The 23894-nt window shown below is 40.8% G+C and overlaps 1 protein-coding gene across 2 annotated transcripts in view; it reads left to right on the forward strand.

The window, feature by feature from the left end:
• Positions 1-238: 238 nt before the first annotated feature.
• Positions 239-23894, forward strand: part of MAP2K5 (mitogen-activated protein kinase kinase 5) — a 257859-nt gene continuing 234203 nt past the window's right edge. For both annotated transcript variants that reach the window (XM_082618875.1, XM_082618876.1), the window contains exons 1-3: positions 239-963; positions 7016-7064; positions 20676-20743. In XM_082618875.1, the coding sequence (XP_082475001.1) occupies positions 829-963; positions 7016-7064; positions 20676-20743 (252 nt within the window). In that variant the 5' untranslated portion in view covers positions 239-828. The remainder of the gene's footprint in view (positions 964-7015; positions 7065-20675; positions 20744-23894) is intronic.

Below are 23894 nucleotides of genomic sequence, written 5' to 3' on the forward strand. Positions count from 1 at the left end.
CTCACGACTGAATAGTCCAGTCAGTCCCCTCACTCCAGCCCCGGCGCCAAGCCCTTGCTCCTCTGGTCCCGCCCGCCGGCGAGCGGGGGCGGGGCCGGCCAGGAGCTGCCCTCTTCCAACATGGCGCCGCGGGAGGTGGGTGCCCTCGCCGGCTCCCGGGGTTCCGGCGCCGCGCGTTTTGGTTCCGGAGTAACAGTGCCCTCGCCGCCGCCTTCCCCCTCCTACCGCCGCCTTCCCCCTCCTGCCGCCGCCGCCGCCGGGACGCGCGGCCTCGGGTTGCAGGTTCTGAGTCGCGCGCGCCGTGCACTCTGGCTCGGGGTGAGGCAGAGGACTTGCCCCCGACCCTCCCGCGGAGGGCCCCCTCAGCTTTCTTGTGGTCCGGCGGCCCTGGGGCTCCTTCCTAACAGCCCCGGACTGAGTCCCCTCAAGTCGGGGACCCTCCCCGCTCCTTTAAGGAGGAGTGGACACCTGCCGCCGTATCTCTCTAAAACGGCGTCTTCTCTGTGCTCTCCCCTCACACCCACACAGACGGCAGAGAGCTGCAAGATGCCGTTTGTTCTCTTTTCCAACTCCAGAACCTTCTGATCTCCGCTAGTTCCTACTGGCTCCTGCCCCTTGCCGCGTCCACGCTCACAGGGAGACATCCCTCAACCCCATACAGCCTGGGCCTGGCTCCGAGCCTGCGGGCTGCTTCCGGATCACCTCCTCTCTTCACTCCCCCCCACTCTGTCCTCTGACCCTCAGTCCCCTTGTCACCTCTTCGAGCCCCCGCCTAACCAGGAGCCAGGGGGTTCCCCCCTACCAGGATGTGAGCCCCTTTAACCTGTAATGCTGTGGCTGGCCCTTGGCCCCTTCCATGCCATGGAGAACCAGGTGCTGGTGATTCGCATCAAGATTCCAAATAGTGGAGCCGTGGACTGGACAGTGCACTCTGGGCCGCAGCTACTCTTCAGGGATGTGCTGGTGAGTGCTAATCTCAGTGTCCCTAGCGAGGGGGGCGCAGGGATTTGTAGGGCAGTCAGCACCTTGATCACCAAATCTTACCCTGGTGGCCTGAGCTAGTGGCCATTGCTGGCCTCGTATGGGGGCAGTTTTATTTCTTCCACCACAAGCATTGATTAATTGTATAGACTGAAATCTGACAAGTGTGCAAGTCCCTGGGGAAATAGAGATGAATCAGATTGAGCCCCTGCCCTCAAGGAACTCACAGCCTGGACTGGGACATAACACACAGAAGCAACCAACTGGGATACAAAAAGCTGAATCTAGAAGAGAGTTTTTCTCAAGGATTTTTTGGAATGTCCCTGGCCAAATTCCAGCCTGTCTTTCTACTGAGTTCTCTAAACTTGGTAGCTAGTGGGAAAGGGAAACAAGGCAACTCTAACCAAACATGTTTCAGCAAGCCTAAGACATCATAAGTTTTAAGATATTATTTTATGTACCGCTAAGAAAGAAAAAAAAATGCGACCTGTTAAACTGTGACATGCCACACATTGTCCCAAACCCAATTTCAGAGATGTTAAAATAGAGGGGAAAATGTGCATCTTAGAGTCAATGATGCAGTCTTACTTTCATAATAAATATTCAAAATATATTTCAAATAAAATCATGGAATGTTAGAGCAGAGGATAACCTTGGAGGTGGCCTTTTGAGCCCTCTGATCTTTTTTGCAGATAGTTACCGAGGAGCAGTGAGGTGAAATGGCTTTTCCAAAGCCATGTTGCTTGTGAGTGGGAGAGTCAGTGCCAGAACTCAGATTTCCTTACTTTACTTGGTATTTATTTCCACATGCTGTAGTACTACTTCTCAGCTTTTAATATTCATGTGAGATAGAGTACATCATGCCCATTTTATATTTTGAATAACTGCGCTATCAAAGGCAGAGCTGACATACCGAGGAGCATGTTGCAAGTACCAGATCTATAGTGGAACATACCTGCAGGATAAGATGGGGCTGGGTGGAGGTTTGGGGGAAGAGGAAGATCTGGGATGTGGTTTTTGCTTGTCATAGGTTACTCAATCAAAAGTTGATCTGTGTACTGTCATTTTGAGTTCTGGATGTTACTGACCACCTAGAGCATACAGATCTTCAGGTGTCTGCGCAAGGAGTGCAGAGGCTGGAGTAAACCGGCAGCCTCCAATCTTGTACACATATGCCATCCTTCTCTTTGCATCCAGAGTTCTCCACACGCTCACATGCACATGGATCTCCCTTCGTGGTAAGGTCCAAACTCCTTGGCGTGGTCCTCTGGGCCCATATATATATATATATATATATATATTTTAAATAAATTTATTTATTTTTGGCTGAGTTGGATCTTTGTTGCTGCGCGTGGGCTTTCTCTAGTTGCTGTGAGCGGGGGCTACACTTCGTTGCGATGTGCGGGCTTCTCTTGTTGCGGAGCACGGGGTCTAGGCGTGCAGGCTTCAGTAGTTGTGGCTTGCGGCCTTAGTTGCTCCGCAGCATGTGGGATCTTCCTGGACCAGGGCTCGAACCCGTGTCCCCTGCACTGGCAGACGGATTCTTAACCACTGCGCCACCAGGGAAGCCCCTCTGGGCCCATCTTGGTTGGCCCATACCTGCCTGGCACCAGCTTCATCTCTCACTACACCCCCATGAGCATCCTGTCTTCCAGATATATAGAATTAACCGTGAGTTCTCCCAGGGGCCCAGGCCTTCTTTACTGGGCCTCTTCAGCTCGCCAACTCCCACCTGTCCTTCAAAGCCCAGCTTGGCTTTTCCTCTGCGTTGGTCTTGGTCCCATGCCCCTCCTCTGTGTTTCCACGACTTTGTTTTGGCAAAGTATATGGGTTTTGTGCTAGTTTTGTCTGTCTCCTCCATGAGATGGTATACTTCTGGAGGAGACGGACACCTCTGTTTCCTCTCTGTTTCTGATGCTTCATAGGACCCTGAAATATTTGTTTAATGAGGGAGCTTCAAAGAGGATGCACACCATTATGGTTTTGTGGACAGCACACTAGGTTTTGAATCAAGAAATTTGTGTTTAATTGTAAACCATCGCACTAGCTAGGCATGTCACTCTGCCTCTCCGAGCCTCAGTTTCTTTATTTGTAAATTAGGGATAATGATACCTGCCTCAAAGACTTGTAAAGATTAAGTGAAATTGTGTCTCTGATGAGAAAGACAAGAGCTTTCCTTCACTTTACTCATTTAAGACAACAGAAGGTATTATTTTAAGTAGAATGGTACAGTGTTAAAAACACAAACTGGAGCCAGGCTGACTGCGTTTACATTGTAAGCCTTACCAGACTCACTTGGGCAAGTGTCTTCTGTATCTCAGTTTCTTCATCTGTAAAAAGACAAAAATAGGGTTGGGGGGATAAAAGTAGTGCCTACCCCACAGAGTTCTGACGACTAGTGGAGTTGGTGTGTGTAAAGTACTTACAGCAATCTGGAGCATAGTAAGTGCTGTGTAAGTGTTATTGCAGCAGAGGGGATAGGGCCTGGGCATCTCTCAATTGTACATTGGCTCAGGGATGACTGACCTAAAAATAAACTTTGCACAAACAGTCCCACCATCTAGAGCTCAGAGTGCCGTGTGCCACGTGCTTGCTCAGGTACGCCCAGGTGGAGTGTGTTATGTTGGGAAGGCCTCATGAAGGGCTCGTGACAATGGGTGCTGTATATCAAGTTCTGGGAACTGCAAGCTCAAATCCTGGAAGACTCCTTAGATCTCTTTTCCAGGTTTACCTTATCTCTTCATTGAGAAATAGGCAAAAAACCAACAGTCACATCAGCATCTTTGGCTGGAACCTTAAAATTTAAAGCCAAATGAAACCTGGAATGTTCCCCTTCATCTGATATCCCTCCTCACTTCAGTTTTCAAATGAGGAAACGTGAACCCCTGATGGGGAAAATGCTAAAGCCACACAGCTGGTTTGTGGCAGAACCAGACACGGAAGCCAGAAGCAATTTGTAGTCACTGAGTCAGCTGGAGCTGAGGGTGTTTTGGACTCAGAGTCAGTAGTTGAGGGCTCCATTCACAGCTCCATCAAATGGCTGGGACTCTGTGGGCAAGTCACTGGATCTCTCTCTGGGGCCTTTGTCCTTCGTCTGAATAGTTAGGGACTGGTGCATTGTGAAGTAGGCCCAGCTGGTCCTCATAGGCAGAGGCATTTGGGTTATCTGTTTTTCAGCTTTCTGTGTTTCTCCTCTTCCTTGGCAATCCAGTCCCCAGTTTGGGGAAAATTGTGCAGGAGATCTGAATGTTCCCCCTTTCCTCTTGCTGTTTGAATCCTCTCTCCCAAGTTCCAGCCCAGATTTCCCCTCAATCTGTGAAGTTTCTTCTATCTTAACAGAGACCGTGATTTTTCCTGCCTTCTGAGTTAGCACCTACCCTTTGCTAATTTATGTCTTTTGTTTGGCTCTTTTATCATACTATAAGTGCTCTGATTTGTTAGTCTTTTAGGTTTGTCTCTATCTTTGTGACAGATTGTAATCTTCCTAAAGTCAAGGAGCAAGTCTTATTCTTCTGTAGCCTACAGTTTTGTAATCTTTATCCTCCTGGCACGTTATAGATGCTCATTTATATTTTTGGTTTGCTATTTGTTTGACTGATTTATTGAAAGGAAGGAGAAGAAAAGGATCAAGAAATGATCACCAACAAGATATGTGAACTTATGTGCTGTTTTGAAACTTTCTTTAGGTTGAGTAAAATGTTGAGAATAAGACAGGGTCATTTTGAAATAAGTCACTTAAAATACAACTGGAAAATACACGTAAAATTAAATGTGCCTGCTTAGAAAAGACCAGGAGATAGTGATTGATTTTTACCTCTTTTTCATTATTATAGCCCCACTTTATTTGCTTTAACAGAACAAGATGGTCAGTTGTGTTCACGTGATTCTCATGGTTCTCTCAAGCAGGTTTGCTTTTTCTTTCTCTTTTTTCCCCCCGCATTAGTTGTAAAGTTTGTGTGGCTCCTTGTTTATGTTGATGGGCAAAGGAGGCCATTGCTGCTCAGCAGGGTTTTCAGATGGTTGTTAGAAGTTTGCTGTTTGACAGGTTCTGCTCTTCATAAGTAGGAAGGATCCTAAATTAGTTTGCTAATACTGTAGGGTTCACATCTCAAGATTGGTTGTCTGGAAGTAAGCATTGATAACCTAGACTAGGAGGATTGGGGCAGTGGACGGTCCCCCCCACTTTTAAACCAATACTGGCTAGTTCTCATTAAATGCTGTGGAAGGATGAAGTAAGTGAACCAAAGACCATCCTCCACTGATTGTCAGGTGCTGAAATTTAGGATTTCGTTATGAGGTAAGATTTGTAATGTTCCAGTTGTCAGTGACTTGTTTTATTTATTTAACAGACACTAATACTTGCACTTACCATGTGCTAGACACTCTTGTAAGCACTTTATAAATATTAACTCATTAGTCCTACAAGGTAGGTACAGTTATGATCTCATTTTTACACAGAAGGGAACAGAGGCACAGAGAAATTCAGTCACTCAGTGACTGAACGGCAGAGCCAAAGTCCAACCCTAGCAGTTTGGCTCCCGTCCACACTCTCAGGCGTTACACTGGCTGCTTGTGTATTCTATACTCACTCAACAGTTTTCATTTAGCTGTCAATAAATACTTTCTGCCTACAAGTATGTAGAAAGGATTTTTTTCAACACTAAAATCTTTTACAAATACTTCCACAGAAAGTTGTTTCATTTGCTAAGACTAGAGTAAGAAGAAAAAAATAATCTCTTTTGGCTCTAATGAGTGAGGGCTGCCTAAGATAGTTCCCTTTGATCAATTTTATATGCACAGATTTATTTAAAACACACACACACACACACACACACACACACACATACACACAGTAGAGAGAAGGCTATTATGCAAATCGCCACTGCAGCAAAAGCTTCTAAAGAACTGCCTTTAGAAGAAAGTTGCAGCCGCCACCCTGCTAAGTGCCCTGCTTGGAAGGGCTGTGGGCTCCCTGCTGAGAGATACTGCAAGTGGCTTTGTCAGCTGGCTGCCTGGTGCCATTTGTGGCACGGCCCAGGAGAGATGTTGTGGCAGAGCTCCCTGAGAACAATGAGGTTTGCAGACCATTTGGGTTGGACTGGACATAATGGAGGGTAACTTTTCCCAGAACTAACTATTTCTTGAAGGTGTTCTGTACCTCTTTAAATAAGCTGTCTGTGTAGACTATTTTTTAAGTGTTTTCGACTTTATAGATTCATTTAAACATTGATATCAGGTTATATACACTTTTTCTTTTGTAGGCTAGATTAACTATTTCGGTGTCATTAAATATGTTTTTTAGTTGTTCATGAGTAAAGGTTGATAAGAGTTGTTTGTGTTAAATGTATTGTAGTATTGTAGATTTACATCATCATCATGGAAACTTGTTCTTTGAACTCTTCCCAGTATGAGTGCAAGGAAAGGTGTTGATAGTCACATATCCAGAGCTACATTTGTTGAAGGTCTACAGTGTGTTAGGCTAGTTCATGTTCATGTTTATTACATTATTTAATACTTTTTACATTACCTCTGTAAGCATTACTAGACCCATATTGGAGGATAATCAAATTGAGGCTCAGAGAGGTTGAGTAATTTGTTGCTAGTCACACAGCTTGTTTAGTGCAGAGCTGAGATTCAAACCCAGGCCAGTCTTGACTCCCCAAACCTCTTTTTCTACTAACAGTACATTCCTTCTATAGCCTCCCATAGAAGAAACCTATTTTTTTAAATAAATGCACAACAGTGTAATTGTCTATGCTATTGAATCGAGAGCAAAAAATTATGTTATTAGTACAGAGTGGAAAGGATTTTTTAAATGGTCCCCACCCCCAGTATAGAGATTTAAGCTCCAGAATAGAGATTTAAACTCTGGACTTACATTGCTGGGCTAAGTGTGATTATGAGCTAATGTTTTTATAGTTTATGCCAACATTTTAAAAATCTTTTCCAGGTTCTCCTGTTTCCTCTAGGATTTGCCACATGTTAGCAATAAAGAAGATGGCTAATTGTGTTCCTTTATTCTTTCTTTGTTTAGGATGTGATAGGCCAGGTTCTGCCTGAAGCAACAACCACAGCATTTGAATGTAAGTCTGGCTTGTATACTTTCTTGACTGTTTCTTTCTGCAGTAATTTTTCAGAGGGTTTATGGGTTGCATTACTTTAGAAACTGACAAAAACAGATTATTTATGATCATCATATGGTACATTTAAATATTTATAAATTAATGCAAGTTTAATGATGATACTGAACCGAGTAATATTTTCTTATTTAATCATATCTTGGGTGTGCATATTTCTGTAATATAGCTTTAATTACCACCATGACCTTTATCTGCTCTTGCTCCTCACTGTAATAATATTGTGGGACAAAATGAAATGTGTAAACTACCTGTAGGCCAGTGATTATTGATTAAAAGATTTTAATCCTTTGCTGCTTTAAAACAGCAACAGAGTAGAACATTTAAGTGAACGTTGCATGGAGTAATTCTGTTTTATTGGGGCTTGGCATGGCTGTTAGATGATGGCAGCAACACTTCAGGTCTTGAGTCCTTCCCACCCCCCCCAAAACAATTGGCTTGGGGGATTGGGGTGGGGGCAGGGTATACTAGAAAAGTGGTTTTGACAAAAGCCAGAGGGAGGTCACAGGCTGAGTAATGTTAAGATGAGAGTTTAGTCAGCACAGGGGCTCTGGTGTTAAGAAGGATAAAGTAAGGATCTGTAACTGTGGTCCCATCTTTTCTCGAAGATGTGGTCTGCTTTTGCACGTAGAAAAATGTAGTTTCTCCACATGATTTTTTCCTTTTTGTTCTTGTTTTTTAAGCAGATGGTTAACTACAGAGAGTACAATTGTCCTCTCTTTTATTTATGTTCTCTTGGGGGACAATTTGGCAATACTTACCAAAATATAAAATGTTCAAAACCTTTGACTCAGCAGATCCAGTTTTAGGAAGCTGTCCAACAGAAATACCTACACATGTGTTGAATACCCTTCAAACAAAGTGTTCCTTGTGGAATTTTTTTTTTTTTTAATTTTGACTGCGCCACACAGCTTGCAGGATCGCAGTTCCCCAACCAGGGATTGAAGCTGGGCCACAGCCATGAAAGCGCCGAATCCTAACCACTAGGCAACCAGGGAACCCCCTGGAGTTATTATTTTATTATTTTTTTTAATTAATTAATTTATTTTTGACTGCGTGGGGTCTTAGTTGAGGCCCGCAGGATCTTCACTGTGGCATGCGGGATCTTTTGTTGCAGCGTGTGGGCTCTTCATTGTGGCATGCGGGTTTTCTCTAGTTGTGGTGCCTGGGCTTCAGAGCACGTGGGTTCTGTAGTTTGCGGCACGCAGGCTCTTTAGTTGAGGAGGGTGGGCTCAGCGGTTGTGGCTTAGTTGCCCTATGGCATGTGGGATCTTAGTTCACCGAACAGGGATCGAACCCGTGTCCCCTGCATTGGAAGGTGGATTCTTTACCACTGGACCACTAGGGAAGTCCCTGGAATTATTTTCTTTTAATTTTTATTTTTTGCGGTACGTGGGCCTCTCACTGTTGTGGCCTCTCCCGTTGCGGAGCACAGGCTCCGGACATGCAGGCTCAGTGGCCATGGCTCACGGGCCTAGCCGCTCCATGGCATGTGGGATCTTCCCGGACCGGGGCACGAACCCGTGTCCCCTGCATCGGCAGGTGGACTCTAAACCACTGCGCCACCAGGGAAGCCCGACATGGAATTATTTTTAATAGCAAAAAATTTAGAGGTAAGCTAAATGCCTAGAATAATGGATTAATAAATTATTTATCCATAGTCTGAAGCATTAAGCAGTGGCTAAAAAGAATGAGAATTTTAAGCATTGACATAGAAGTATATTCATTATATACTGTTGAATAAACAAAATATGTATGGTATGATCTCATTTTGTAAAATATTTAATCCCTCCTCCTCCTCCCAACTTCATGTATATATTGAGAGATGAAGATCTGAAGAGGTGCCCACTGCAGTGCTTTCCAGTGGTTTCCCCTGGAAAATAGACTTGGGGCTGGAGTGGGGGAAGAGTTGGCCGAATGAGCACACTTTTTTACTTTATATCTTTATTGAATGTTTTTCAACAATCATTTCATGGTTTTAAAAGCTACTTGAGAACTCTTAAAATAATTCGTATTGTATTAACCACATTGGACTCCATATACTACTGAAAAATAGTATGTATATCTGAAATACATATTAGCGTTGCAAGCTCTTCAGACCCCTTGCGGTAACTCCTTGGGGGTGCCAGGGATTTCATGGACAGCCTGGTAGTTAACATTTGGAGTACTTACTGTTGCCAGATGCTTGTTAAGAGCATTCTGTGGGTTATATCATTTAATTTAACCTTGACAAGATCCCCATGAAGTACTTTGAAGGACTGTTATTAGCTCTGTTCTAGTTGAGGAAAGGACATCTCCTGTAAGCAACTTGTTCAAGTCTCACAGCTAGTAAGTGGTGAAGTGGAATTTCTCATGTGTATATTCTCAAGCACTGTTGAGACTTGTTCTGAGAGTTGTCATAATTCTTGATATTGTATGTTCTGATTGTTTTTAGATGTGGCAAAAAAGAAACTTACCTTGTTCTTTTTACTTCTTGCTTTCTGGGTCCCTCCAAGTGGCTCGATGTACCTGTGCCTTACTGGCTTTCAGAGTTAGGGTTCATAGTGGTAATGCTGATTATTTTAGCTATCATTATTGATGGCCTGCTAGGCAGTGTACTAGATGATTTACCTGGATTGTTGCTAATCTTTGCAACAACTCTGTGAGGTAGGAAAATTATATTTGTGAGGAAATTGAAACTCAGAGACATGAAGAGATTGTTGAAAGTGATCAGCTAGGAAGTGGTGGAACCCATATTCAAATGCAGTTCTGTTTGACTATAAAACTTGCACTCTTTATAACCAAGTGTGTTGAAAGCCTGTGAAGGGTGTTAAGTATGGTTTATGGGTGTGATGGAACAACTCTTGAATAAATAAAACTTTGATCAAAGAAATGCTTACAGTAATATACTTAACACGAAAAGTACACTTAACACTAACAGAAAAAATGTTTAAATTTCTAGGTTTAACTTCTTAGAGATCACTTTCCTTCTTTTCCCCCAACAAGGGCAGAAGCTCTATACCCATCTGCATCTGGATCAGTTTTAGGTGAAAAGAATAAGAACAAAAATACACAGAGACAAAATAATGATAGTTCTTTGTTTTTTTGTGCTTAGATTATTGTGTACTTTCCATTATAGACTTAAAATCCTAGGCTGGCTTTTTTCATGATTGTTCTAGGGCAACCTTATTTTCTGTACCAAGGATCTTCACTAATAAATGAAATCTATGTATAAGAAAGAGTTGGAAAGATGTAGGTTATAAGCTAATTTGTTGAAATTTTTGAGCTCTTTCAGTTGTTTATGGTATGATGGAACAACTCCTGAATAAATAAAACTTTAAGATATTTATAGTAATATATTTAATACTGCAAAGTATACCCAACACTAACTTATACAAAAGAGGTGTTATATTTAGTGATATGAATTAAGCAACGAGAGAAACGACAGTGTCAAGTTTACTTGTTTTACCTAGAGAAAAAGAGTTGAGTAAGTGGAAAAGAGGGGAAAGGTTAGGTACTCTTACTGATAATTCAGTTCTAAGAAATGCCATCTCTTTGGTGAAGTCTCTGATCCCCGCAGGTGTGGTTAATCTCTTTGGGCACTTTACTAGAGCACATAACCTATTGGGCCTCCCTTCCAGTTGGTTGTGTGCCAGATTTTGAATGACTTGGTGATAGAAACCATGTTTTATTTCACTCTTGCTTTCTTCTTAGTACAGTTGGCCCTTTGTATCCTTGGATTCCACACCTGCCCGATTAGTGGATGCGGAACCTGTGGATACAGAGGGCAAACTGTACAATGCCATTTTATATAAGGGACTGGATCATCCACAGATTTTGGTATCCTATGGGTTGGGGGGAGTGGTCCTGGAACCAATACCCTGTGGATACTGAGGGACGAGTGTACTTTGTGCTTTGTAGGAATACCCTTGTTGAATAAGATGGTATGTTATATATGTCTGTATTCAAAAGAGAATTGTAAAATGCATGTAACCTAAAGCTTAGTAAGTAATTTGCTTTTTTTGGATTATTTTTGCAGTTGCACAGGTGTGGGATGTAATTGGTTGGTGGTGGACAATTCAGGCTCCAAATTCAAATTCCCACACTTGACTGGGCCCTACGTCCCAAGGGGGCAGAGGGTCTATAGTGGTTATATTCTTTCTGATTTCTATCCCAGGGGATGGTGTTTCCAAGGAGATTTAGGAGTGAATGAGGGGAGGGAGTCCCATTTGTGCCAAACTTACCTCTTGGGCTAATGGCCCTAAACCTCGTTTTTTTTTTTTTTCTTTTTTTCTTTTTTACCACTTTTAGGTCCTTTCTCCCTTACAGTAAGAGCACAAATGAAAGTACTACCTTTCAATAAATAGTGTTTGAGGTTTTTTTCTTTAGTTAAGAACGTATAGATGATCTTTAAAAAAAAATGCAAGCAGTGGGCTTCCCTGGTGGTGCAGTGGTTGGGAGTCTGCCTGCCGATGCAGGGGACACAGGTTCGTGCCCCGGTCCGGGAAGATCCCACATGCCGCAGAGCGGCTGGGCCCGTGAGCCATGGCCACTGAGCCTGCGCGTCCGGAGCTTGTGCTCCGCAACGGGAGAGGCCACAACAGTGAGAGGCCCGCATACTGCAAAAACAAAAAGACAAAAAAAAAAAACCCAAAAAAACAAACAAACAAACAAAATGCAAGCAGTATCGAAATAAAGCAACAAGTAAAAGTCCCCATCTCCCCAATTCCCTAGTTAACAGTTTCTTCTGTACCCTTCCAGAAATTTTCTCATACATAATATATACTGGATTGCAACTAGTTTCCCCTGTCCCCATTTAGTAGTATGTGTTGGGCCTCTTTCTAACATCAGTGTGTACAAGTCAACTTCATTCTTTTAGATAATTACATTATACTTAATTTTATGGGTATGACTTAATTTAACCTGTTGATGGACCAGTTTTAAATTTAAGATGTTACCAGTTTTTTAGTAGTATTAGAAAAAATGCTGCAGTCAACAGCATCGTCTCTTATGGCTTTCCACATTGTAGAAATGTATTTGTAGGATAAATTCCTAGGATTTGGAACTACTGAAACAAAGAGTACCCATATTTTACGTTTTGATAGGTATTTCCATGTTGTTCTTTAGAAGGTAGAGCCAATTTGCACTCCCACCAGCAATTTTTGAGAATGCCCATTTCTCTCTACCCTCACCAACTCTTTTTTTTTTTTTTTTTTTCTTTTTGCGGTACACGGGCCTCTCACTGTTGTGGCCTCTCCCATTGCGGAGCACAGGCTCCGGACACACAGGCTCAGCGGCCATGGCTCACGGGCCTAGCCGCTCCGCGGCATGTGGGATCTTCCCAGACCGGGGCACGAACCCGTGTCCCCTGCATCGGCAGGCAGACTCGCAACCACTGCGCCACCAGGGAAGCCCTCTCACCAACTCTTGAGTCCAATAAACTTTTTGGTTGATGTCAATTTGATATGTGAAAAAGATTATTGTATTATTGTTTTATTTTTATTTTGTGTTTCTCCAATTATAAATGAGCTTGAGCATCTTTTCATATATATTTTGGTCATTTGTATTTAATTTCTGTGAACTATTTATCACCTTTGCCCATTTTTCTATTAGGTTATTTGTCTTTTTCTGATTGATTTGAGAGCTTTTCCAATATTAAGAAAATTCCCCTTTGTCTTAGATGTTATAAATATTTTTGTTTAGTTTATTGCTTTCCTTTAAGCTTGTTTTGGTCGTTTTTTCTCTTTTTTTTCCATGGAGAAGTTTAAAGTTTTTACAAGAACCGATTTGTCATATTTTGTGACTTCTGGATTTATGCCATGCTTAGAAAGGTCCACATTCCAGGATGTTGAAAAAACATTAATTCAAATTCTTTTTTCTTCCTACTTTAATGGGGTTAAATACACACACACATTTATAAATATGTACGCTTGTATGTGTTTTTGTGTGGATTTTTTTTTTATATAAAACAGCATGTGTTTTTATTGCAAAGGCAGAAGTTTTTTTTGGGGGAGGGTACCATCTTTCAGTTTATTTTGGTGAAAGGAGGAGTCAGGTGGTGATCCAGCTTTATTTTTCAAGCAGATAGACAGTTGATTCCATACTGGTTATTGAATAATTTGTCTTTTCCCAGATGTGAGAACACTTCTGAGATGAAGCTAAATTCCATAACCATGAAAAACCTTGAATGTTTGCATGTGTGGGCCCTACGTATGCTGTAGGAGCTTGACATTCATATAGGCCCAAAGATCCCTGCTGATTTTCACAATTTCATTAACAGATTAATGAGTACACCAACACGTGAGGTGATGGAAATCAACTGTGCCCACTAATGAGTTTCCTGTGCATATCTGTTACATGTGTTCCTCTCCCTGGATTTTCTCTAGACAAGTTACTGCTATAAAATTACTGTTGGGCTGGTGTTGCTGGTCAGTAAAATCTTACTGTTGACATGAAAGATATGTTTTAAGTCTATGTAGACAAACACTGACTTATACCTATAAATACCATATGGCCCTACTTTTCCATGATACTCTGACATCACATATTCTGATCTGTAGCGCTCGTAAGTATCTTCACACTGATCAAACCACGTGTCTGAGTTTTGGTTCAGAAAATGCGACTATAGGATAAATCTTTATTTTATTTGTTTTTCTTTAACCGTGACCATTTTATACTCACTTTTCATTGAATAGATTCCTTTTCAGTTGTTTTATGAATTTCTGGAAAAATTCTGGAAAAATGAAGTTTTATTTTCTTACAGTATAGCATATGTAAAAGATAACTGGTTGCTTATAAGAAAAACTGGGTAGGTTAATGAAAAATTGTAATTTGCAATAGATGTACACTGAGTCGAAAAATTAACATGTAAGAGTTAATTGTGTATCCTTAGAATTTGAGACGGTTTGAAGAGAGCTTTAATTTATTGAAATTTGGTTTTGAAATATCATCGATGCAAAAAGTCCTAATCTTTTTTAGTCTTATGAGAGTAGTTATTATTAGTAGTAGTAGGTATTTGTAGTCTTATTAGTTATTATTAGTAGTAGTAGGTGTTAGTAGTCTGGCTGTTTTACATGAGAATTAAGAAGTTTAAGTCCTTTACCCAAGCACCAGGCTAGTTCCTTGAGGGCAGTAGATAATGCTGCTCATTTTTGAATTGCTAGAAACCCAGCATAGTACCTGGCACATAGTAGACTCTCAATTTGTGTTTCTGGAATGCATGGATGGTTGAAGGAATGAAGTAATAAGGACAAGCAAATATATCCAGCATGTGATGACTGCTGAAAACCTCAATTTGGTTTAGGTCACCATCATCTCTTACCTAGACTAGGACAGTGGTCCTCTAACTCGTCTCCTTGTTTCTGCTTTGCCTCCATATAGCCTCTTCTCCACACAGCAGCCAAAGAGATCCTTTTAGAAGTTAAGTGAGATCACTACAGTCAAGACCCTCCAGTGGTTTCCTTCTCACTCAGGAGTGATAGCCAAGTCCTTAACATGCCCTACAAGGCCCTGCCCTTCCTGCATCTTCCCCCAACTCTGCCCCACCATTACTTCTCTGAACTCGTCTCTCTCCCCCATCTTATTCTCAATCTGTTGCAGCTACTCTGGCTTTCTTTCAGTCTCTCAAGCATGCCAGGTATTCTTCTGCCACAGGGCCTTAGCATGAGCTGTTCCCTCTGTCTGGAACATTCTTTCCCCAGATATCTGTGTGATTCACTCCCTCATGCCCTTCAGTCTCTCTCAAGTAGAGTGTAAACTCCATGAGGGCAGGGGTTTTCCTTTTTCCACTGTTATTACCCCAGTGTCCAGAACATTGCCTGCTACATAGTGGGCACTTGAATATTTTTTGGAAAGAAAAAGGAAGCAAAGAAGTAAAGAAGGAATCAAGAGGTGGGAGGCGTGGAGCTAAATTAAAATTCATGGATATGAAGATTTAGCCTTAGAAACTATGGCCTCTGGTCCTGACCGGATCTTAGATTCCACACCTGAGAAGGGTTCTAAACTTGGCAGCTTTTCTGGTAATTTCCTATTGATGCCTTTTTAACCTCTACCATTATGTTTTCATTTCTTTCCTCTTGCCTTAGAAAAATGCCTTTGCTGTAGTTCTAATTGACTCTTCTTACCTGGCACTGAAGTAATATGACAAATGACATATAAACTACAGTATTGCCTTAACTTTCTGTTGCCCTTGGTAGAAGCTAAATTGTTTTTCTCGAAAGCCCACTTGAGCCTTGCCGCTGCACTGGGTGCCGTTTGGCTGCACGCTCCCCAGAGTCTGATGTTTTTGTGCTGTTTACTCAGTAGGCACTCTGCTTGCCATTCTGACCACCCCTTACCTGAGGCTGTGTCTCCGCTCTTGGACCTTTATGTTCCTCCTCTTGGTTTCTCTTCTGGATTGCACGTTGCTTGAAATAAAATCGCTAACAACACATAGCCTGTTATGATTGTCTTTTCCCAAACTCTGCCATTTTGTATGTTTGTGATACACTGCAGATTTTGTGAAGATTGCTTCATAATATTTGTTTGCCATCTGCTGCACTCTATTTGGTATCTTGCTAGGATTTTTGCCTCCATTTTAAGTGACATTAACAAAATCCAGCCAGTACATAGACTTTCTGGTTCTACTTTTGCTTCCCTAATGTGCTGGAAAATCATATTACTATGCTCCAGGCAACTGGAGAAGCCTGGAATTCTCATTGTGAACCAGTGTATCAGAGTGCTCCCCCTCCTCTGCCTTCTTGGTCGTATCTAGTAATGCTTTTTTGGTCAGAGGGCAAAGAACCTCCATGTGTAAGACAAAAAGAGTTCAAATTATTTTTTTCTGCTTCTCTCTACTTCGTGCCATGGCTTTCTAGTGTTCTTCAACATATTTATACCTTTGAAACTCTTTGTGCCATTTTAGTAAGTTTTTTACGATTTATGTTTCCAGTTAGTGTACTTTTTATAGCTAATCCGGTTTGATAGGCCCAGCCAGAGTCTTTGCTAGATGGGCTGGCTGTGTATATCCAACTTTTTATTCAGAAAAGTATTTTAAGTTATTGTCATACTAAATTGCTTGGTATGTATTTCTACTTTCTTACTGTTCACTAACTTCTCATTCCTCTCAATTCATTGTCTATTAATTTTTTTTCCAGCTTTACTGAGATATAATTGACACATAACATTGTATAAGTTTAGGGTGTATAGCGCATTGATTTGATCATTACATATTGCAAAATGATTACCACCATAGTGTTAGCTAACATATCCATCCTGATGCATAATTACCATTTCTTTTTTGTGGTGAGAACATTCAGGATCTATTAGCAACGTTCAAGTATGTAATACAGTATGATTAGCTATAATCACCATGCTGTACATTAGATCCCCAGACTTTGTTAATCTTGTAACTGGAAGTTTATACCCTTTGACAGATATCTCCCCATTTCCCCACCCTCCAGCCCCTGGTAACCCTGAGTTTGGGTTTGTTAGATTCCACATGTAAGTGCTATCATACAGTATTTGTCTTTCTCTAACTTTTTTTCACTTAGCATAATGCCCTCAAGGTTCATCCATGTTGTCACAAATGGAAGGATTCCATCTTTTTCATGGCTGAATAATATTCCTTGGTGTGTGTGTGTGTGTGTGTGCGTGTGCGTGTGTGTGTGCCTGGGTGGGTGTGTGTACACATCTTCTTTATCCATTCATCATTGATGGACACTTGAGTTGTTTACATATCTTGGCTATTGTGAATAATGATGCGATGAATATTGGAGTGTAGATATCTCTGTGAGATTCTGATTTCAATTCCTTTGGATATAGACTTAGAAGTACGATTGCTGGATCATATGGTAGTTGTAGTTTTAATTTTTTGAGGAATCACCTACTGTTTTCCATGGTGGTTGTATCAATTTACATTCCCACCTACTGCACACAAGGGTTTTCATTTCTCCACATCCTCACCAACACTTGTTCTCTCTTGTCTTCTTGATGATAGCTATGTAAGAGGTGTGAGGTGATACCTCATTGTGGTTTTCATTTGCATTTTCCTGATGATTAGAGATGTGGAGCACCTTTTTTTGTACCTGTTGGCCATTTGTATGTCTGCCTTGGAATTCCCTGTATTTGGAGAGAAGTGTATTCTCATTTTAAATGTCAAGGCCAATGGTTTGCTCTTTGGTTGCCATGAGGGCATCTGATAGCTTGGATTTTGCCTCTGGGCCAGAATCATTAGTCTTCTCTTATGTGTAATTACTTTTCCAACTCAGTCTCCTTTCTGACAAGAATGAGGAGTCTTCATTAAAACTACTAATTACAGATATTAAAGAATGAAGCAGGCAGTCCTCCAAAGAGCAATCTGTAAATGAGAGCAGTACCTACATAAAATGGAGGCTCTTATTAATCCATAAAACTATTAATCACTGTGTCATATAAACCTGATTTTATCCTCAGGCTTTATTAGAATGCCTCTTTCAACTTACCTTGTCTCCTTATGGGACAGCTCCAGCACTTTAGGTTTGCATCAAAAGCTATTCTGGCCTTTTGTCCTCAGTTTTCTGTCCACTTAAAGCAAAGTGCCCTTTAGTGTTTCATAGCTTCTTTCTATGGAACTGCTACGTAAGAGATTAGTCTGCTGACTTCCCTCACAGTTACCAGATTATTTCCGGTAACTGAAATAATCCCTCAGAGATTTCATAGAATTTTAGAATTTGAGAATTTTTAGTTTTAAGTAGCCTTAAAGGTTCAAGCCCTGACTTGGAGAGCTTAGAGAATTCTTTTTATTGTTGTAGTTCTTGTTACTGATTTAGAGAGATGTGATTTAAATGATTTTTTCTGGAATCTGTGCCTTCTCTTTACAAATTATAAAAAGGTTTTTCACCTGTTTTATTGAACTCCAAGCACTTCCTCATTCCGTGTGAACAATACCTTATTGAGATCTTGTGTATGTTGAAATTCGAATATAATCTGTCCCTTTGTAGCCACCATCTCTGTAGCTAGCTCTAGTGTAGAAATGAGATTTACAAAAAGCTACTTTGTTCAGACTGGAAATTTTATCAAGTTCAGGACTTCATAGAACAAATTATTTTAGTAACATCCAAGTTGAGAATTTGACTTGGTTTTAAAGCAAAAAATGTAAAGTGCTTTCATGTGTTGGCTTGGTTACTGAGCAGGACAGGCTCAAGTGCTGCTTTCCCTCATGATGTCAGATTGCTATTGGCTGTGGGAGAGAAAAAGAAGGTAGCATTTTGCTCTGAAATTGGCTAATTAGGGAGAATACAAGCTCCCTTCTAGGGTTCCCATGGTGTGGTCACCAAACGGGGATATCTTAAGAACTGTGGCTGGACAGGAGGGCAGGCCAGCTGAGGTGTGGTGGGCTAAGATCCAGGTGCCGAACTGAACTCCCCCAGTATTCTCAGTAAGAGTCCCCAGAGCGTGTCATGCTAGCTTATTCTCTTTATGGTGAGAGATTTGTCTTATTCCCCAGGCCTGGGATCAGGTTCTCTGCATCTGGCCAAATCAGCAATTAGATGCCCAAGAGTGACCAAAAAAATAATAACTCAGTTTAACAAGTGCACCAGAGCTGAGGCATCCAAATGAGAGAGAGCCCGCCCCTTCCAAGTTGTCCCCCTGGGAGGCTGTGTACGTCTTCCAGCAATGCTGCCATTGCTCAAAAGGTTCTTAGCATTTTTCTTTCAACTGTACATTTAAAGTCTACCACATATGCTGTTATCCTGTTGACAGATCTTAATCTTTAGAAGGATGAAGTAGCTAAGTAAATATTTAGAAATAGCCAAAAGTCATTCAGGGTCCTGCCTGGCAGATAGTATAGATGAGCGAGTAATCAGATGGCCAGTTCCATTTTGGGCTAAAAATGAGATCTGTTATTTTCACTTGGTTTATCTTCAGGTTATTAAAACAGTTTTGTTTTTTTTTGTGTGGTACGCGGGCCTCTCACTGTTGTGGCCTCTCCCGTTGCGGAGCACAGGCTCCGGACGCGCAGGCTCAGCAGCTATGGCTTACGGACCTAGCCGCTCTGCGGCATGTGGGATCTTCCCAGCCCGGGGCACGAACCCCTGTCCCCTGCATCGGCAGACGGACTCTCAACCACTGCGCCACCAGGGAAGCCCCTATTAAAACAGTTTTGAAGACATATTTCAAAACTATTTTAAATAAGAGAAGGATCAATGAAGTAAGTACATTGTTTCTAGATGTGGCTGCTTCGGTGATCCACTTACTGAAATGTATCCATTCTGGTTAAGTGTTTTGTGAAGTCTCATTATCCTCTAGTTTTGTTTTGTTTTTTTTTAAAAGAAATTTAATTAATTAATTAATTTATTTATTTTGGGTTGCGTTGGGTCTTCGTTGCTGCCCATGGGCTTTCTCTAGCTGCAGTGAGCGGGGGCTACTCTTCGTTGTGGTGCGTGGGCTTCTCCTTGCGGTGGCTTCTCTTGTTGCGGAGCACGGGCTCTAGGCGTGCGGGCTTCAGTAGTTGTGGCTCACAGGCTCTACAGCGCAAGCTCAATAGTTGTGGCTCATGGACTCTAGAGCGCAGGCTCAGTAGTTGTGGCGCACGGGCTTAGTTGCTTTGCGTCATGTGGGATCTTCCTGGACCAGGGATTGACCCCGTGACCCCTGCATTGGCAGGCGGATTCTTAACCACTGCGCCACCAGGGAAGTCTGTATCCTCTAGTTTTAAGACCATTAAATTATTCAACAATAGCACGAATCACCATTTGAAGCTTACTATGGTCAGAGAGTATCCAGTACAATTGAAACAGTTCAGAAATAGAGAGATACAAGATCAAGTGGGTTATAAGGAGAGCTGTATTAGAGTTGCTTTGCAAGTTAACCTTATACTAGGCTCTCTGTTCTGTAAAAAGGGAATGATAGTAATCAAGTCATGTTGTCCACATCATAGAATCATTGTGAGGCTTTTAAGGGGTTATGGAGCATAAATCACAGTGCCTTGTGTACAGTAGTGTTCAGTAAACGTTAGCCATTTTTATTATACTATTATGACATGACAGGTTGCCTGGGAGAGAGGAAGAATGGAGAAATAGAGGGATGGGGTGCCATGTGGGAAAGGAAAAAGTACTAATAGTTAAATAAAACTGGCCTTTCTTCGGATTTTAAAGTTCTCCAAACCAAACCTGTTCAGTCATACTCCAGTTATATTGACTTTATTTTTTAAATTTCTATTTATTTATTTATTTGGCCACACGTGCAGCATGGGGGATTTTACTTTCCCTACCAGGGATTGAACCTGTGCCCCCTGCAGTGGAAGCATGGAGTCTTAACCACTGGACCGCCAGGGAAGTCCCTGTATCTACTTTAACTTAGATACGTGTCTTGAATGACATGAGCAATATTGTAATTTTCAACTGTTCCTAAAATTTTTAGTTCTTTATTGAGATTCTGGTTGTATTCTAAACTAAAAAACAAACCCACGAACCAGTAACCTTAACATCCACAGATTACGGTGTTGAGGATTTAGATATCAAGTGTACAAACCAGTTGTATTATGTTCCCAGATAACATAGTTTCTGTACATTAAAAAATGCAAATCTTATCACTTGTATTATATTGCTTTTTAAACAGATGAAGATGAAGATGGTGATCGAATTACAGTGAGAAGTGATGAAGAAATGAAGGCAATGCTGTCATATGTAAGTATATTACAAATGAGGACTATTTTTAAAATGATAATGTAATTGAGGATGCTGTTTCTTGGCATAGTGAAGATATAAAAGTAAATCACAGTTGCTGTAACATTTTTCTATATAATATATAAGATTTTAAAAGATTTCCTTACGTGAAAGTTAAGGGCATTCTTTTCAAAAGACACTTACTGATCATATCATGAACATTAAGAATAATGCATCTTAATGACTTTTGCATTAGGTATGGTGCAGACTAAATGAACTATCAATTTCCTGTATTTTTTATGCAGTACTTAAAGTAACGGCTCATTAAAAACGAACCCCTGGGCTCTAAAAAATTTTTCAAAATCTACTTTCAACTGGAGATCTCTTTCACCCTTACAAACAGACTATAGTTATAATGTAGCTGCAGGCTTAATATGGATACATGATTTAAGATGTACTCTCAGTTATTTTATGCACTAACCACCCCACCCCAAAATGAACTACAGGGTTACTTACTGAATCGAAGTGATTTGAATATATCCCGAAATGACTTTTCTTTTGTGTTTCAAATTTCAGTGAAAATTTGCATTAACATTTGTCTCAGGATTGAAGTAGATAAACAGGAAAAAAGGATACATTTCTAAAACGTTAATACTAAGCTTGAATAATTCAGTGACAGTGAAGAGACATAGCTTCCCTGAGCCCTGATTTGTTCTTTTCTCTTACTTTTATTTTATTTTCTCTTATTCACTTTATTTTATTTTTTCTGAGTTTGCAGTCTGTGTACGAAACCTTCTCTAGTGGTCTGGTGTAAAGAGCATTGGACTGGAAGTAAGGAGACCACTGCTCTCCTCTGGCTTCCTGGCCTTAGGCAAAACACTTAACCTTTCTGTGCTGTAGTTGCCTCATCTGTCACTTGTGGATAATAATACTTGTCCTTTCTACTGCACAGGGTCATTGTAATGACCAAATGGGATAATAGATGTGAAAGCCCTTTGAAAAGTTAAAAGTTCTATACAAATGCAAAGTGGTATTATGGTGGAAATGATGGAATCAGGGCCCTTGCTTTTCAGTGAGACTCTAATCTCAGCCAGTGGTTAGGTTGTAGGTTTTTGATAGACCTCAACTTTAACCAGGATATTTTTTCGTCGTAATGAAAACTGTGAAATATCTGTATGGGTTTCCGCCAATAGTTTTAATTTAGGGTAGGAGGAAAGAGAACAAGAAGGATGGCATGATTAACAGAGCGTTGCATTCAGACGAGCACAGAGTAGGAAAAGTCAATTTCCCATTTACTTCTCATTAACTTATTTGAGAGTCTTTGTGCCCTGAGAATTTAGAGCAGGGCTCATCAGTACCTTGAAAGGCAGAGTAGGATTGTCTGCTAAAAGGTCTAGCATTACTGAAAGGTCTAGCACTAGTAATAATAGATTGGCTAACTCTCCTGAGAATGTGACATGCTTTTTTTTTAGAAAACACACATACACACACATGGGTTCTAGTTTTTACACATACATCCACTGCAGAGAGTACATTAGTGACATCAGTGTACTTTCATTATGTCTCTGACATAACCACACACAAAGGTGTGTTTTCAAAAATGTACATTTGGGAAGATCTAACAAACGGTGCTCTTTGAGAAATGTTACTGCATGTGATCACAGTGATAGTAATAATCATTTCCATTTCGAAGTGGCCACTATACACTAGATGCTTAAGGTGTTTAATTTTCTTTGGTTTTAATAATCACTCTGTAAAGTAGATATTATCATCCCTATCTTTCAGATGAGGAAGCTGTGGTTAAGAGACATGCTAAAGGTCTTATAGCTAGTATGAATGTGAATATGGAATATAAGTTCAGCTTCTCCTTGTGCAAGGCCCATGCTCCTTCACTGTTTTATACTGTTTCTCTCCCATCCACCTTCCTGCACATTTGTACTGGGATCTTTTTGTGTGGTAAAAAACTAAATTCATCTGAGTAAATTTTAAAGATCTGATTGGCCTGTCCCATCCAGCAGACACAAAGACACTCTAAAGACTTCTATAGGCAGGAGGCAGAACAAGGAAGTTATTTTATCTAAGAGCTGATTGTTTCAGGCAAGGTCACCTTCCTCTGGGGGACAGCAGGGTCTATCAGGTGGATTACATGACTGATGCTGACCAGGAAATCCCAGACTGAGTGGTTAAGATTATATTCCTGGGAGAGGCTGAAACTGTAATTAGGTTAGGTACTTTAAGTCTTAGTTTGGTGACTTGGGCTTAGAACAGGTGACTCCGTTTTGGGCCGGTTGTCTCTTTTTTAACATATGTCATCACCATTATAACATTCTGAATGATTTTTGTTTATATAATACCTTAGTTGAGATATCTGTACCAAATATTCCTTATGACTTGTGCTTATTTTCTCAAATGCAGTGTTTATTTTTATGTTGTAGTAAAAGTTCTGTAATTGTCCTTAAACTTAAAAGTCCCTGAGATTTCTTGAGCGACTTTTGGTTTGAAGGGAGCTCATCTAGCTTATTGATCCCCAAGTATTTGGATTTCATGAAATAATCAATTTTTCACTTTTAGATTGAGGGACAGATGTAGGCGTGGTAACTTTAATTTTGCCAAATAAAAACATTAATAAAATAAACTAATAAAAATTATCTACCGTTAACCATTATTTTATTAAGGAAAAATAGTGGTAGTCATTTAAAGATTAAAACAGTGGGCAGTACCTAATCTCAAAAGTAAAGATGATCATTAAAGTGAATAAATTTAGTTTTATGTAAAACTCACTACATTTTTCTTATTTTTGTTAATTTGCTATGTCTGGTGAAAACTTTTTTCTGTGCATTGGCAGTGGTCCATAGAATGGGGTCTAGATGGTCAGGTCTGAGTTTTCTCATGAATTCACTTAATATTTATAGATGAGAACCTGAGGCCCCAAGGTAAGAGCTCCACTCTCCTAATTGTGAATGTTGGATCAAATTATTTTAAAGTGAAAATGAAAATATCCCTGAGAGAGATAATAAGTTTTAAGTTATTTAAAACCTAAATAGATTTCCTTGTCCTCTTATCTCTTGAGGTAGCCCCTACCATCACATACTCTTTGTTTATGTAGAGTCAGGCTCTGAATAAACAGTTAAAAAGTAAAGAGTAGGGGAATCTCCGTCTCAGAAAGCACAAG

This window comes from Mesoplodon mirus (genome assembly GCF_964341445.2).
Source record: "Mesoplodon mirus genome assembly, chromosome: 4".
Classification (NCBI taxonomy): Eukaryota; Metazoa; Chordata; class Mammalia; order Artiodactyla; family Ziphiidae; genus Mesoplodon; species Mesoplodon mirus.